The following is a 14,045-nucleotide window of genomic DNA, read 5'->3' on the forward strand; positions in this document are numbered from 1 at the left end:
GTATAAATTTTGCCATAAATAGTTGTGAAGAGAGTTACTGTGTTTTCCTAACAACAACCTAAGATTAAGGGTTGGCAATTAAACATTAAAAGCAGATTTTATAGCCAATATAGAACTGCCTACTACCAACTAGAGCCTCCAGCCTGAATGTCTCAGGTTGCTGATGTTCTCGCAGATGTTTTATAGAGAGAATTTTTACATTGGCAGTAATATTGGATGAGATAATCTCAATCGCTATCAATTTTTAGGATTATGTGAACCAGGAATTAAATCAGAATATTTCTAGTACTGATCAGTTATTTTATCATGCTGTCATATCTAGATTCAATACTTAGTAATGATTTTATTTTCGGGGCCCGTCTCCCAATTTCTCTGGGTGATAGAAGATAAGGCCTGTGTTCTCTAATCCTGCAGTTCTAGGAATTCTAGATCCTAATTCTGCAAAGTCTAAGATCCTAATTAATATGACTTTGAGAATTCTATCCTTCCCCTTCTCCTTTTTGGAGTTTTTGCGGTTAACTTTTTTTTTTTTTTTACTTTCTGGATTTTGTTTATTTCATGAACAGTGGTAAGTACACTGAAGATGAATGCTAGACAGAACTCACAGATGCAGACAGCTACTTCCCATCCTCCTGGGACTTGGTTGATACCCTTCATCTCTTGTTTGCTGTTTGAAATGTCCTGACACACTAAAATAGAAATGGAGAGACCCAGGGATGTAACAGGATCTTTAAATAATTAGAGCTATGTAATCTTCATATAAAAGCAAACACTTCCTTTAAAATTTCTAGCAACCACTCTTAATTAAATTAGAAGTTCCTATTTTTTTCCTAGTTTAGTGGGAGAAAGAAATAATTGACCTGTGATTTTTTATTTTTTTCCCCGTCAAACTAGTACTAAGTCAATACTATGGTGCTGAAGATTATGAATACCAAGCCTCAGAAAGTTTATATATTATCAGGGGTCTAGCTTATAACAAAAAATGTACTTTTCATTTTGTTTTTTTGTTTTTGTTTTTGTTTTTTACTTATTTTTTTTTTTTACTTTTCATTTTAAATGTTTAGAAGTGCAAAGCAAAGAATTCACCTTTTCTTTGTCTTATTTCATTACTGTGCAGAGTAATAAAAGTAAAAAATAGAGTAAAAAAATAATGAAAGTTTTGAACTAAAGCTTCCTTTTGTCTCCAGCTGTTTCTGCATGCTATTAAACTAGCACCTCCACTTCATCTTAGCAAAGCCTTGTTGACCTTTGGGGATCTCTGCTCAAGATCTGCTTCCTCCCTGAAGGCTGCCTGGACTACCTGAGTAGTAAGCACTTCTCACCCTACATATCAGATTTCGTTATTCAAACTTGCCAAGTCCTGAGGCATCTGGCCACTGCTTACTCAGTACTACTAAGGCCTCCTATGTTTTCATTGCCCCTGCCTTCTCTGCTCCTCACATACGCCAAGTTTATTCCACCCTGGGCGTCCCTGATGGCTCAGATGATAAAGAATCTAACTGCAGTGCAGGAGACCTAGGTTCAGTCCCTGGGTCAGGAAGATCCCCTGGAGAAGGGAAGGGCTACCCACTTCAGTATTCTTGCCTGGAGAATTCCGTGGACAGAGGAGCCTGGCAGGCTACAGTCCATGGGGTTGCAAAGAGTTGGATATGACTGAGTGACTAACACTTGCGCTTCACTTACTCCAGCCTTAGAGCCTTCGGTCTGTGGACCCCACTTCAGGCCTCCTTTGCCCTGCCTTCTACAGCAGTCGCATTTGTGACAGCTATGTCCATGCGGTCTCTGACTGGGATCTCAGAGAATATGATAGTACCTCTTCTCGGATTCCTGCTGCACACCCCTCACTTTGGTCTCACTGTGATACGAGGTCCACACAGAGGTCATTGGAACTCATAATTTCATGGCCCAGAAGTGTAGAGAAGTTAAGCTCCCACAGGACCACTCTTGACAGCAGTGGATCCTTACTTGCTGGTCGAGAAATGCTTCCCCGCTTCCCTCGCCTGGGCAGGGAAGCCTTCCAGGCTGGCAGTTCCTCTGCTGAACTACCAGTTGCCTGATAGCTCCGTTGGTAAAGAATCCACCTGCAATGCAGGAGACCCTGGTTCAATCCTGGGTCGGAAAGATCCCCTGGAGAAGGGATAGGCTACCTAGAGAATTTGGGGTCCCAAAGAGTCAGACATGACTGAGCGACTTTCACTTCACTTCACTTCAGCCAATTTGGCAATACATCCTTTTATTGGCTTGCCTCTTTTATATTTCATTCCTGCATTGTAGGAACAGTTCCCAAATAAATGACTTACATGGAAGCCTCTGTCTCAGGCTGTTCTTTTGGAGAAGCCAGGCTAATACAGTTGGTACCCAGAACAGCCTGACTCTCAGGATAGATGGTTGGAGCTGGTTTACTGACAGTCATGGCAAAAACCCCACTGCTATTTGCAGTAGGCAGAATGGTTCCCACACCCCAGCCAAAGATCTCTGCCTCTGGGAACCTATGAGTATGTGACCTTACATGGTAAAACCAGAAGTGATCAAGGTTGAAGACCTTGTAACGGAGATATCCTAGATTGTCCAGATAGGCCCAACATAATCACAGGGTCCCTTAAAAGCAGAGAACCTTTCTGGGCTGTAGTCTGAATGAGATGTGTCTATAAAAGGATAACCAAAGAGATGGCCCATTGCTAACTTTGAAGATGGGGAAAGGAGATCACGAGCCAAGGCATATGGGCCACCTCTGCTGCTGCTGCTGCTGCTAAGTCACTTCAGTCGTGTCCGACTCTGTGCGACCCCATAGACAGCAGCCCACCAGGCTCCTCTGTCCCTGGGATTCTCCAGGCAAGAACACTGGAGTGGGTTGCCATTTCCTTCTCCAATGCATGAAAGTGAAAAGTGAAAGTGAAGTTGCTCAGTCGTGTCTGACTCGTAGCGACGCCATGGACTGCAGCCTACCAGGCTCCTCCGTCCATGGGGTTTTCCAGGCAAGAGTACTGGAGTGGGGTGCCATTGCCTTCAATGAGCCACCTCTAGGAGCAGGTAAGAGCAAGGCAGTGGGTGCTCCCCTGATAAGGAACCAGGCCTGATGCCATTTGGATCTTAACCCCAAGAGACACATGATGGACTTCTGTCTCATGGCACTGTCAATAGAACGCTGATGTGCTGTTGGTAAGCAGGGTGCTGACAACCCTGGCTTGCAGGAGCAGCACGATTCCTGCTGAGCCTGTGGTCTGTAGGTACAGATGGAAGGTGAAATACTGGATCATATGGCACCTGATGGAATGGGGCAATGATAAAAGTCTCCGGATTTGGCTAGCTTTTGTTAACTGTTTCAGAAACCTTTGGGGGTTTGTGGGGGGCAATGACAGGTTTAAGTCAACTGTCAGCTCAAGGTTGAGGGCAGGAGGAAATGGTGGGGCAGGATGAGATGGTTGGATGGCATCATTGACTCCATGGACTCGAGTTTGAGCAAGCTCCAGGAGATGGTGAAGGACAGGAAAGACTGGCGTGCTGCAGTCCCTGGGGTCACAAGGAGTCAGACATGACTGAGACTGAACAGTGACGACAATCAGCTCAAGGTATACTAAAAGCCTTTGAAGTGAGAGTTAAGGAGAGCTTCTCTCCTGCAGCAGAGAGAACACTACATAAAACAGGCACCAGGTCTACTGTAAGGCAGGCTGAGCTGCAAAGGAAATGAAATACTCAGTCTTGACCATTCCGTATCAAAGTCGCAGCCTCAATAGCAAGAGCAGGACAAGGCAGGGCAAACAGGGTAGAAGAGCCTGCAATGCTGAAGACCAGGATCCCTCGAGTGTGGGGCTGGTAGGAGCAGCTCGTACTTCCTTTCCTGAAGAGCCTGCCAAGACCACTGGTGAGACCGACACCGAGGATGCTTGACCTCAAGATGTTCTTCCAAGACCATTATTCTCCAAACAAGGAACTGGTCCTGTCTCAACATAGTCTGAGCAGAGAAATACAACCTCTGTCAGGGAGAAAGCACCTAGACACTGAGGGGATTACAGAAGCTGGCTAATATGCTACTGTCAGGAACCAGAGGGGAATGTGTGCGAGTGGGCCCCGAGGATAGGGAGCTGGGGATGGAGGTTGAGGCAGGATGACGGAGACTTTATTATCATGGGAGCCTGTCCCCGTGAGGTGAAGGTCACCTGAAGCTGGTCCTGATATCACTGCTGGGATGGCTACTGAGGTTTGGATGTGAGTCTGGCATACCAGCGAGGTGGAGATGGTGGAACTGCTGTGCTACATGATTAAGGAAAGGCTCAGAAAGTTCCAAGAGGTGTTGCTGTTAGAATGGATTCATTATGTGAGACTGAAGAACCACCTAAGTTCCCAGGACACTGCCTTCACGCAGGAACAAAGACTGCAGTGGGGAGGAAGGGGGCACCCCAATTCCCACAAGCTCAGTGACGACCGCCCCCTGCAGGCAGGGATGACAGTAGAAAGTGCTGTCATGAAACAGGGCATGCATGGGATTCCAGAATGGCAGAGGCCATGTACCATTATTTAAATGTCAGAGGCGAGGTTGGCATAGTAAAATGGGCAGTGAGGCTAGAGGGGGAGTCCAGGAGCTTGGTTTGCAGGGCTTTGGGACAATTGCTAACAGATCAGAGTTCTGAGTGACAATTTGTAGAGTGTTACTTGACTTGTATAACCAAAAAGGAAAGAAAAGAGACAAGCTGTGAGCAGCAGGCTGGTATAGCCTGTCACAATAAGAAAATTATGATTCCAGATCTGAGTTAATTTACAGATCCAGTGCGCAGTGAGGAGGGAGCCAAGATTCCATGAAGAAAGGCCCTGCTACAAGTGCCTATGATACGCGCACCCAGGATGTTTAAGGCCTGTTGGATAAAAGGTGTGAACTGAAGTGGACACCAGAGAACCCCAAGTACCATTACAGCCCTACATGTAGACAGAGGGGATGGAGACCTGTGGGAACCAGGTGGTGGCTGGAGCTCTGGCCAAAGTCTATCCCACACTGGGGGTCTCATCTTGGGGTCCTTTCCTTCATCTCCAAGTACCTATTTGGGATAAACACATTTAGACCCCTGACCTGTGGAGTAAGAACCATTTTGAGAGGAGGCACCACATGGAGACCTCTGAAAGTATGTCATCTCCCCAGCCATGTTAATAACTCGTAAGTAACCACATGAGGAAATGCATCCATCAGTGTCACCATGGGAGAATAAAGGACCCAAAGGTAATGGCTTCCATCATAACTTCGTCAACTTACTTTAATTTACTCATCAGACTCTGAAAGAGCAGATGGCTAATGATGGTGGACCGCTGTTAGTCTCAGTTTTCACCGCCATATTGGGTGTGCATTTTACACAAAGACTCTAGCATTGATATGCAGCTATTTGGGGGGAAATTTTCATTTTCATTTTACATCAAAAGGGAGGATTAAAAGCAGTTCACAGGCACACAGAACAGACTTATGGACACCGGGGGCAGGGGTTGGGGAGAAGGAGAGGTTAGGACATATGGAGACAGTAACATGGAAACTTACATTACCATATATAAAATAGCCAATGGGAATTTGCTGTATGACTCAGGGAACTCAAACCAGAGCTCTGTAACAACCTAGAGGGGTGGGATGGGGAGGAGGGTGGGAGGGAGGTTCAGGAGGAAGGGACATGTGTATTCCTAAGGCTGATTTATATTGATGTTTGGCAGAAACCAACACAATTCTGGAAAGCAATTAACCTTCAATTAAAAAATAAATAAATTTAAAATTAAAAAGAAGTTTACACTTTTCTGGGATAGACAGAAATTCTTACTTATTCTATTGTCCCGAGGCAATGTGAAATCTCCTGCTCTACGTCACAAGATAGTCTAAAAGGACCTTCATCATCTGGACACTCTGCAGCACTTTATGCTGGTCCATACGACAGCATTCTAGGTGGATGTGTCATCAGAAAGTAACGAGTCCTACAGAGGCCGTACTAAGACGTGTGTGTCAGAGTGTGGGTGATAAGTCCTATGAAAATGGAGGGGCCAGGCCACACTGATGAAGCATGTAGAGACCAGTGACTTGAGGCACATCTCTGTATGTTGCACCTTGTACCCTTTATCACTGAGATAGAGACACGGGGTTTAGTAGGCCTCTCTGGGTTTTGGAAACACACGTTGCACCTGGTATATTCCTCCAGCCCATTTATCAGGGCTGCTGGTTTCAGGTGGATGCTACAGAAAAAAGACCTACAGTAGTTTCAGGCTTCACTGCAAACTGCATTGCTACTCTGTCTAAGTGGTGCTTAAGAACACAGTGTGTTCTTTGGCCACCCCTGCAGAAGGTTATAGACAGCCCTGCAGGATCCGGGAGTGAGCCACGCTTTCTGCAACAGAGATCTCCTCAGGCTCTCGGCATGTTTCTGGGCCCTAGGAGAGACTGAGCACCTGATTATGGGTCACCAAGGGACCAAGCAGATCTCCTTGTGAGCTGAGCATTATCAGATCCACAGAGTCATACATTCGGACAGACAAAGCAACGATTCATCCTCACAGAGCTGACATCTACACAGGATATAGGTTCACCTTTCCTGTCTTGAGTGTAATCCTCCAAGACCATCATGCGAGGTCCTAGAGAATACCTGATCCATTGTCATGTATATTACATACCATTGCCTCAAATACCACATCTTTGGTAAAAGCAGTGGGGGCAACGGGCACATGACCATGGGATGTACTTCTCTTATTAAGTACCTCAGCAGTAGAAGCAGCCAGCAGAGACAGAGCAATGGAGCAGCTCAGTTAAGACACTGGCCATAGGACAACATCCTGCAGGGTTGGGGTGCTGACTCCCAGGATTCAGTATACATGCTTTAACACTGGCTCATAAATATATGCTCCTTGCTGTTAAAATATACAAGTCTGGGCACCAATAGATGGAAGCAGAATTGATTTTTCTTGCCATGACAGTCTCTGATAGCTCAGTTGGTAAAGAATCCGCCTGCAATGCAGGAGACCCTGGTTAGATTCCTGGGTGAGGAAGATCCCCTGGAGAAGGGATATGCTACCCACTCCAGTATTCTTGGGTTTCCTTTGTGACTCAGCTGGTAAAGAATCCCCCTGCAATGTTGGAGAACTGGGTTCAGTCCCTGGGTTGGGAAGATCCTCTGAAGAAGGGAAAGGCTACCCACTCCAGTATTCTGGCCTGGAGAATTCCAGGGACTGTATGGTCCATGAGGTCGCAAAGAGTCGGAAATGATTCACCATGACCGTCAAGGACCCTCTTGAAGAATTTGTATTTCCATACTTTGGCCACCTGATGTGAAGAACTGACTCATTGGAAAAGACCCTGATGCTGGGAAAGATTGAAAGCAGGAGGAGAAGGGGAAGACAGAGGATGAGATGGTTGGATGGCATCACCGACTCGATGGACATGAGTTTGAGCAACCTCTGGGAGTTGGTGATGGACAGGGAAGCCTGGCGTTCTGCAGTCCATGGGGTCACAAAGAGTCGGACACGATTGAGTGAATGACATAAACTGACTAAGCAACTAACACTTTCACTTCTGACTCCAAAACTGGGGGCAGGGCCTCATAGTCTGTTTTAACACACCTTCTGGGTGATTCTGGTGACCTGGAACTTGAGAATCACCCCTGGGACTTATTTGACTAATCCTACTGCATTAAGTCCTTCCAGCTCTCACCCCGTGAAGGAGAATGACAGCAATGGATCAGACTTCAATGGAAGAAGAATATGAGGAGGGCTGGGGGTGGGCTGTGTCCGACCACCGATTTCAGATCCTTTCAGCCACACTTCCTTCTCCAGCCACTGATGCAGCAATCACTGGGGCAAGCTGGTGGCTTCACGCAGGCCCTATTTGACTGCATCTTGTCCCAGGGCCAACTGTGTGTACCTCTTACTTCCTGCCCTGGGGTTGCCCCGGCTCTAAGGCATGAGAAGCATGGGGAGCCCCCGTGGCCCTCACTCATCATAATCTGGAGGTGCAGGTGGCATCGTAGGGCCCCAAGAGCAGCTGGATAGACACTTTCCCTTTTAGTACCCTGGGCAGACTCCTCAGATGTGTTTCATAAGGCTCCTCAGAGCATCCTACAGGACTGGGTGACAGTCACCTGGAGCATGGGCCACCCTGTAATGATCCTCCCTGCTTCTCTCCTCTACCCTCCTTCCTGCTCTCTAGGATCACTTCCCAAATCAATCACTCTACCTGGAGCCTCTGTCCTAGGCTCTGTTAGAAAAGAACCATGTCTCAAACCCTTCATTGCTTGATGCTCACAGCTGGCTTTCCAAGTCACTCCTGCTCTCATTCAGATCTCAGATCGTCGGCTACACAAACCGGCCTTCCAAAACATACAAAGTGGCAAGCCTCTAATATCAGATTACTGTATTTGAATTATCTGTGTAGCATCTATTACTATCTGATATTTTAGAAAATGTTGTTGCTGTTGTTGGTACATTTGTTCAGCACAAGACTATCCCACACAGGAGAGGAAGGACTTGGCCTATTTTTGATTTTGCAGGATCTTAAACAGTGCCTGGTATATGGTAATGTAACGCAATGTGTCTGCTCAGTCCTGTCTGACTCTTTGCGATCTCATGGACTGCAGCCCCCCAGGCTCCTCTGTCCGTGGGGATCCTCCAGGCAAGAATACTGGAATGGGTTGCCCATTTCCTCCTCCAGGGGATCGTTGGGATTGAGCCCATGTTTCTTGTGTCTCCTGCATTGACAGACAGCTTCTTTACCATTGAGCTAGCTGGGAAATTCATTCAGCAGTGGGGTTCAAACCCACACCTCTAGGGGATACTGCTATCTGAACACAGTACCCTGGACTGCTTGGCCATCCTATTTTGCAGCACCTTAAATCGTGCGTAGCACGTGGCTGGCACTGTAAATATTCCTCGATTAACTGAATGAAGGCTAGAGTTTGAGAATAAGACAAGATTGCAAACCAAGCTAGAATCTGAGCTAACAAACGTTTGGGAGGGGCAGGGGGAAATGCATATCTTAAATTTAAATTTATTTAAAAATTACAAAAAGTCTCCACTCAAGTTGGTGAAAAAAATTTAAAAGCAGCAACAACGATCTTAGTTAATTACCAGCAATCTAATGCAATTTATAAAATTGAACAAAATTTGGATGTGTGTCTTATGCCTCTATAGACACGGGATCCTTTCTTTAGGTCCTTGTCTTTAGGGTCTGGTAGTATCATTATTGGAACACTTTCCAAAGCCTTTTTCTTTTGGACTCTATGCAGAATAATTCGATAGACCCCTGTGATGGAGCTTCGGGCATCTCTCCCTTGGTTATTGCGAATGTGCTCTTCCGTAATGCCCAAGTGTTCTAAAGTGCTTTTGACCTCATTTTCTTCTTCTTTGAGGCTGCTGGTCTCTGACAAATGTTTGGGATCTAGCTGGAAAGGCTCCAAAGGGGTGGGATATGGCACCCCCTGCATCCACTCATTGTTCATGATGGAGTCGATTCCGTACCTCTCGGCGGGTACTGGCTGGAGGACTCCCCGGATGAGGCGGAGGCAGGGCTCCGACACGTGTGGAGGCACGCTGTAGGTGCCTTCCAGGATGCTCTTCTTCAGTTTGGCCACGGTCTCTGCCCGAAATGGCATGGTGCCAGTCACCATGAAGTAGAGAAGCACCCCCAAGGCCCAGATGTCCACATAAACGCCGACGTAGTGCTCATCTCGAAAAAGTTCAGGCGCCGCGTAGGGTGGAGACCCACAGAAAGTGTTCAGCATTTCACCTTTTTTACTGACTGTACTGAATCCAAAGTCGCCCACCTTCACACAAGTATTATTGGTATAGAACACATTTTCTGCTTTCAGATCTCTGTGAATAATTTGGTTTTCATGCTGTGGAAAAAGACAAAGGAGGGAAAGTCATTCTCAAAGTAAAAGCCAACATTAAAGATGCAGCAGTTGCTCTGAAACAGTGAGGTGATGTTGGTGTAACAACAGAAATTCAATGGAAATCAACTTAAGTCATATCAGATCTCAGACCTTGCAAGCTGCCCTGGCATAACCTTTAGCCAAATGTAACACCTGTACCCTCCAAGCAGACCAAAGGTTCTTTTCTGTGGAGTCAAAGCTGGAGTCTGTCCCTGACGTGGACTTAGGAATTAGTGCCAAAAGTAAGGCCTAGATGGGCTTCCCTCCTAGCTCAGTTGGTAAAGAATCTGCCTGCAATGCAGGAGATCCAGGTTCAATTCCTGGGTCAGGAAGATCCCCCGGAGAAGGAAATGGCAACCCACTTCAGTATTCTTGCCTGAAGAGTCTCATGTACAGAGGAGTCTAGCAGGCTACAGTCCATGGGGTCACAAGAATTGGACAAGACTTAGTGACTAAAGAGAGAGAGAATGAGAAAGACCTAGATCTTGTGAAACACAATGAGACAGTTAATCCTTCACCTCTGAGACCATATGCGGGTTTTCCTGGCTGAGCAATCTCTCGACTAGGGCCAACCTCAAGAAGAAAAAGAGCCCTCCTCCGACCCCCTACCCCTGCTCCTTTGGATGGGCTCCTCTAACTTTATACAATTCAGTAGAAGGGAGCAATTTATAGTGGACAAGTTTCTGGCAGCAGATCCCATCCCACCCTTGCATTCTGGATCCAGACAAGCTTGAAGACTCTTGACCAGTTTAATGCCAAGGGCACTTGGGAAATGGTTTAATGCTACTTTTCCAGATGGACCTTCTGGTGTAAGAATCCAAGCTTCGGAGCCTGACATTTTTATTAGTTCTAGGTTCAACTATGCCAGTTGTGTATGTGAATGTCAGCTTCCTTCTTTGTAAAACAGAACACTGAGAACCACCTCCTAAGGCTCTTGTATGGGCTTCCCTGGTAGCTCAAATGGTAGAGTCTGCCAGCAATGCAGGAGACCCCAGTTCAATCCCTGGGTCAGGAAGATCCCCTGGAGAAGGAAATGGCAACCCACTCCAGTATTCTTGTCTGGAAAATCTCATGGACTGAGGAGCCTGGTGGGTTACACCCCATGGGGTGGCAAAGAGTCGTACAAGACTGAGCAACTAACACACACACAAAGCTCTTGTGAGAACTGAACGTGATGCTGTATCTGCAGTGTTCAGCATGGTCCCGGCATACAGGAAGCAAACCCAATAAAATCCAGATCTATGCCTGTCATCCTCTCTTTTTGGAGACCTGAGAGCTGGAGAAAGTCATGGTATAGAGCCTCAGAGGACTCAGTCTGCATTCTCGACTGCTGGATCCTCTCTGCTCTCCTGCCAGATCTCTTTTCTGAGTAGAATGTGGAAGACTCTGACCATCTGCTCCACTGCTTGGTATTTGTTGTTCAGTCGCTCAGTTATATCCGACTCTTCGTGACTCCATGGACTGCAGCAGTCCAGGTTTCCCCGTCCTTCACTATCTCCCAGAGTTTGTTCAAACTCATGTCTGCTGAGTCGGTGATACCATCCAACCATTTCGTCATCTGTTGTCCCGTTCTCCTGCCCTCAAACTTTCCCAGCATCAAGGTGTTTTCCAATGAGTTGGCTGTTCGCGTCAGGTGGCCAAAGTATTGGAGCTTCACCATTGTGCGTGGTATAGGTCTGGCTTAGTTCTCGGCCTGGGGAAAGTCCACCCCAGCACAGAGTCACTTAGGTGACAATCGGTGGTACCACAGCCACCACTATCAGGCTTAGGTTCTCCCTTGCTCACTTCTTTTTCTTCCCCCTCTCCCTCTCAAATGTGATTTTGGGGTCCCTAGGGCACTAATACCCTGCTAATAATTTGGCCAGGAGCTCACTGATTCCAGTTCTTATCTCACGACATCCAAGAAGAGGAGCAAAAGATACAGCTTCTCAGCTAACACAGATCCCAGAAAAGTGTCTCTTCCTGCCAGTTACTTTGAGGGCTGGGCAAAGAGGGTGGCCAAAACTTCTGCACTAACAGAGTGGTACAAGTGGTGGTCAGGACTGCAAGTCTGATTCCTCCTGTGTGCCCAGTAATATGGCTGTTGATAGAGAGGACACAGGAGAATCAGGGGGAGTGTGCTTACGGAAACCAGATTTATTTAAAGAAATAATCAGAGAACTAAAATCAGAAAGACACAAGCAAGTGTTAGTGTGCTGAGCACAGAGGCAGAAGAACTAGAAGAGTTCACCAAAGGCATCAAGATCAGTGCGGGCTGAGCCCAGACTGAAGAAAGCTTCACAGAGACAAGCTGAGCTGGGTCATGAAGTGTGGATGAGATCGGACTGTGAGGCGTGATAAGCGGGGAGAGGGCTTAGACACAGGAGGAAGGCAAGGCCAAGAAGCAGCGAGAAGCCAGCTCTCTGAGTACCAGAAGACGGGGTTGGAGGAATGGGTGTGGCCAGGGAATGGGTATCAGTCGTCTGGCTGCCCAGAGTGACTCCTCCAACTTCCGCAGAAGCCAGGAGGCTACAAATGTAACTGAGACCCCTGGGCATCGCTTTGGAGGTCAGGAGCACAATCCCAGCCAGACATCTGACTCTCACGGAAGGGACTGCTATCTGCCCTTATAAAGGACTGAAGCCCTCGGGGATGCTTAGATCAGGGGGCCCCGACTCCCAGTATTGGCCCATGGCCTGTTAGGAACCAGGCTGCACAGCAGGAAGTGAGTGGCGGGTAAGAAAGTGAAGCTTCACCTGTGTTTACAGCTGCTCCCTGTCACTCGCGTTACTGCCTGAGCTCTGCCAAGGGTATTAGATACTCAAAAGAGTTCGAAACCTACTGTGATCGGTGCATGGGAGGGATCTAGGTTGCAAGCTCCTTATGAGAACCATCCTGAAACCACCCCCTGCCCTGGTCCATGGAAAACTTGTCTTTCACAAAACTAGTCCCCAGTGCCCAAAAGTTTGAAGACTGCTGGCTTAGACAACGGTAAACTAAAGCTCCATGCTTCCATTGTGGGGGGAATGGGAGCTAGATCCTCCCTCCTCACCCTGCTCACCATGTGCTTCACGGCAGACACAATCTGGGAGAAGATGAGCTTGCTTTCTGGTTCTGAGAACTTCCCTTCCGTGCTGATCTTCCCAAAGAGCTCCCCTCCCCCTGCATACTCCATCACCAGGTGGAGCTTGGATAGAGTCTCCACGACCTCATAAAGGCGGATGATGTTGGGATGGTGCAGTTTTTCCATGCTGGAGATTTCACGGGATAGCAGCCTTTGAGTTTTCTGGTCTAACTTGGTCTTATCCAGGATCTTAATAGCCACTTTTTCTGGAAAAAAAGAAAAAAGTCAAAGGATGTGCCTGAGTTCATAGCTGCTTAGAACTGGAAGGAACCTAGTCCCTTTATTTTTATTTTAATAGACAAAGAGGTTAAGTGGCTGTTTATAGCTCAGAGAGCTCCTAGCAATTTCCGAGTTCAACATCAGTGCTGGTCCCTGGGATCAGTATGACTCTACCATGTATAGGTTTTAATGCCAACTTCTGCCTCCCCAGGAGGTTTCAGTTTGGTGAGGTTTATCCAGTTTTCTGGAGAAAGCACTTCTACGTAGCCAACAGAGACTCTCTTGATCAGGTCCAAGCCACCCCTTCAGCCTCATTGTCCATCATTCCTGTCCATGGTCCCCACCTCCCCATGTACCCTTCAGTTCATTACAGGATGCTTTGCAGTTCACTGAAAAGGTCTTTTACATTCACACCTGAGATCTCTTCTCTACCTGCGTCTACCAGGACTATTTCTCTATCTGGCTCATCACTCCTTCCCTATCTTTACTTGGTTAATGACAGATGATTCTTCACGGCCAGCCTCAGAAACAACCTCTTCCAGGAAGCCTTCTATGACACCTGTCCCCGGAAGATGACATCCAATTTCTGTGTATTCTCTATACAATAATCTCAGCACCCTGCCCTGAAAATGATGACTCCTTACTCGTTTCTTCCTCCTACCCTCTTCCTGCCTGGGCTGCATTCTGATTTGACGTTGTCAGTGCCTGGCACACCATGTACCAGCATGGAAAGCATCAGTGCTCAGTGTGGGTGAAGTGTTAGAGAGCCATGAGGAGATGGGCACTGCAAGGTACCACTGGTGGGAGGACTAGTTGGTAAGATGGTTCTGGATTGTAGTTTGGTT

At 47.1% G+C, this 14,045-nt stretch overlaps 1 protein-coding gene across 1 annotated transcript in view; it reads right to left on the minus strand.

The window, feature by feature from the left end:
- Nucleotides 1-5,213: 5,213 nt before the first annotated feature.
- NIM1K (NIM1 serine/threonine protein kinase) overlaps nt 5,214-14,045 on the minus strand; it is an 86,732-nt gene continuing 77,900 nt past the window's right edge. Inside the window, exons 3-4 of the mRNA XM_019983102.2 lie at nt 12,919-13,187; nt 5,214-9,842 (exon numbers count right to left, since the gene is read on the minus strand). Coding sequence (XP_019838661.1) covers nt 9,093-9,842; nt 12,919-13,187 — 1,019 coding nt within the window. The 3' untranslated portion in view covers nt 5,214-9,092. The remainder of the gene's footprint in view (nt 9,843-12,918; nt 13,188-14,045) is intronic.

Source organism: Bos indicus, chromosome 20 (assembly GCF_029378745.1).
Source record: "Bos indicus isolate NIAB-ARS_2022 breed Sahiwal x Tharparkar chromosome 20, NIAB-ARS_B.indTharparkar_mat_pri_1.0, whole genome shotgun sequence".
In the NCBI taxonomy this organism is placed as follows: domain Eukaryota; kingdom Metazoa; phylum Chordata; class Mammalia; order Artiodactyla; family Bovidae; genus Bos; species Bos indicus.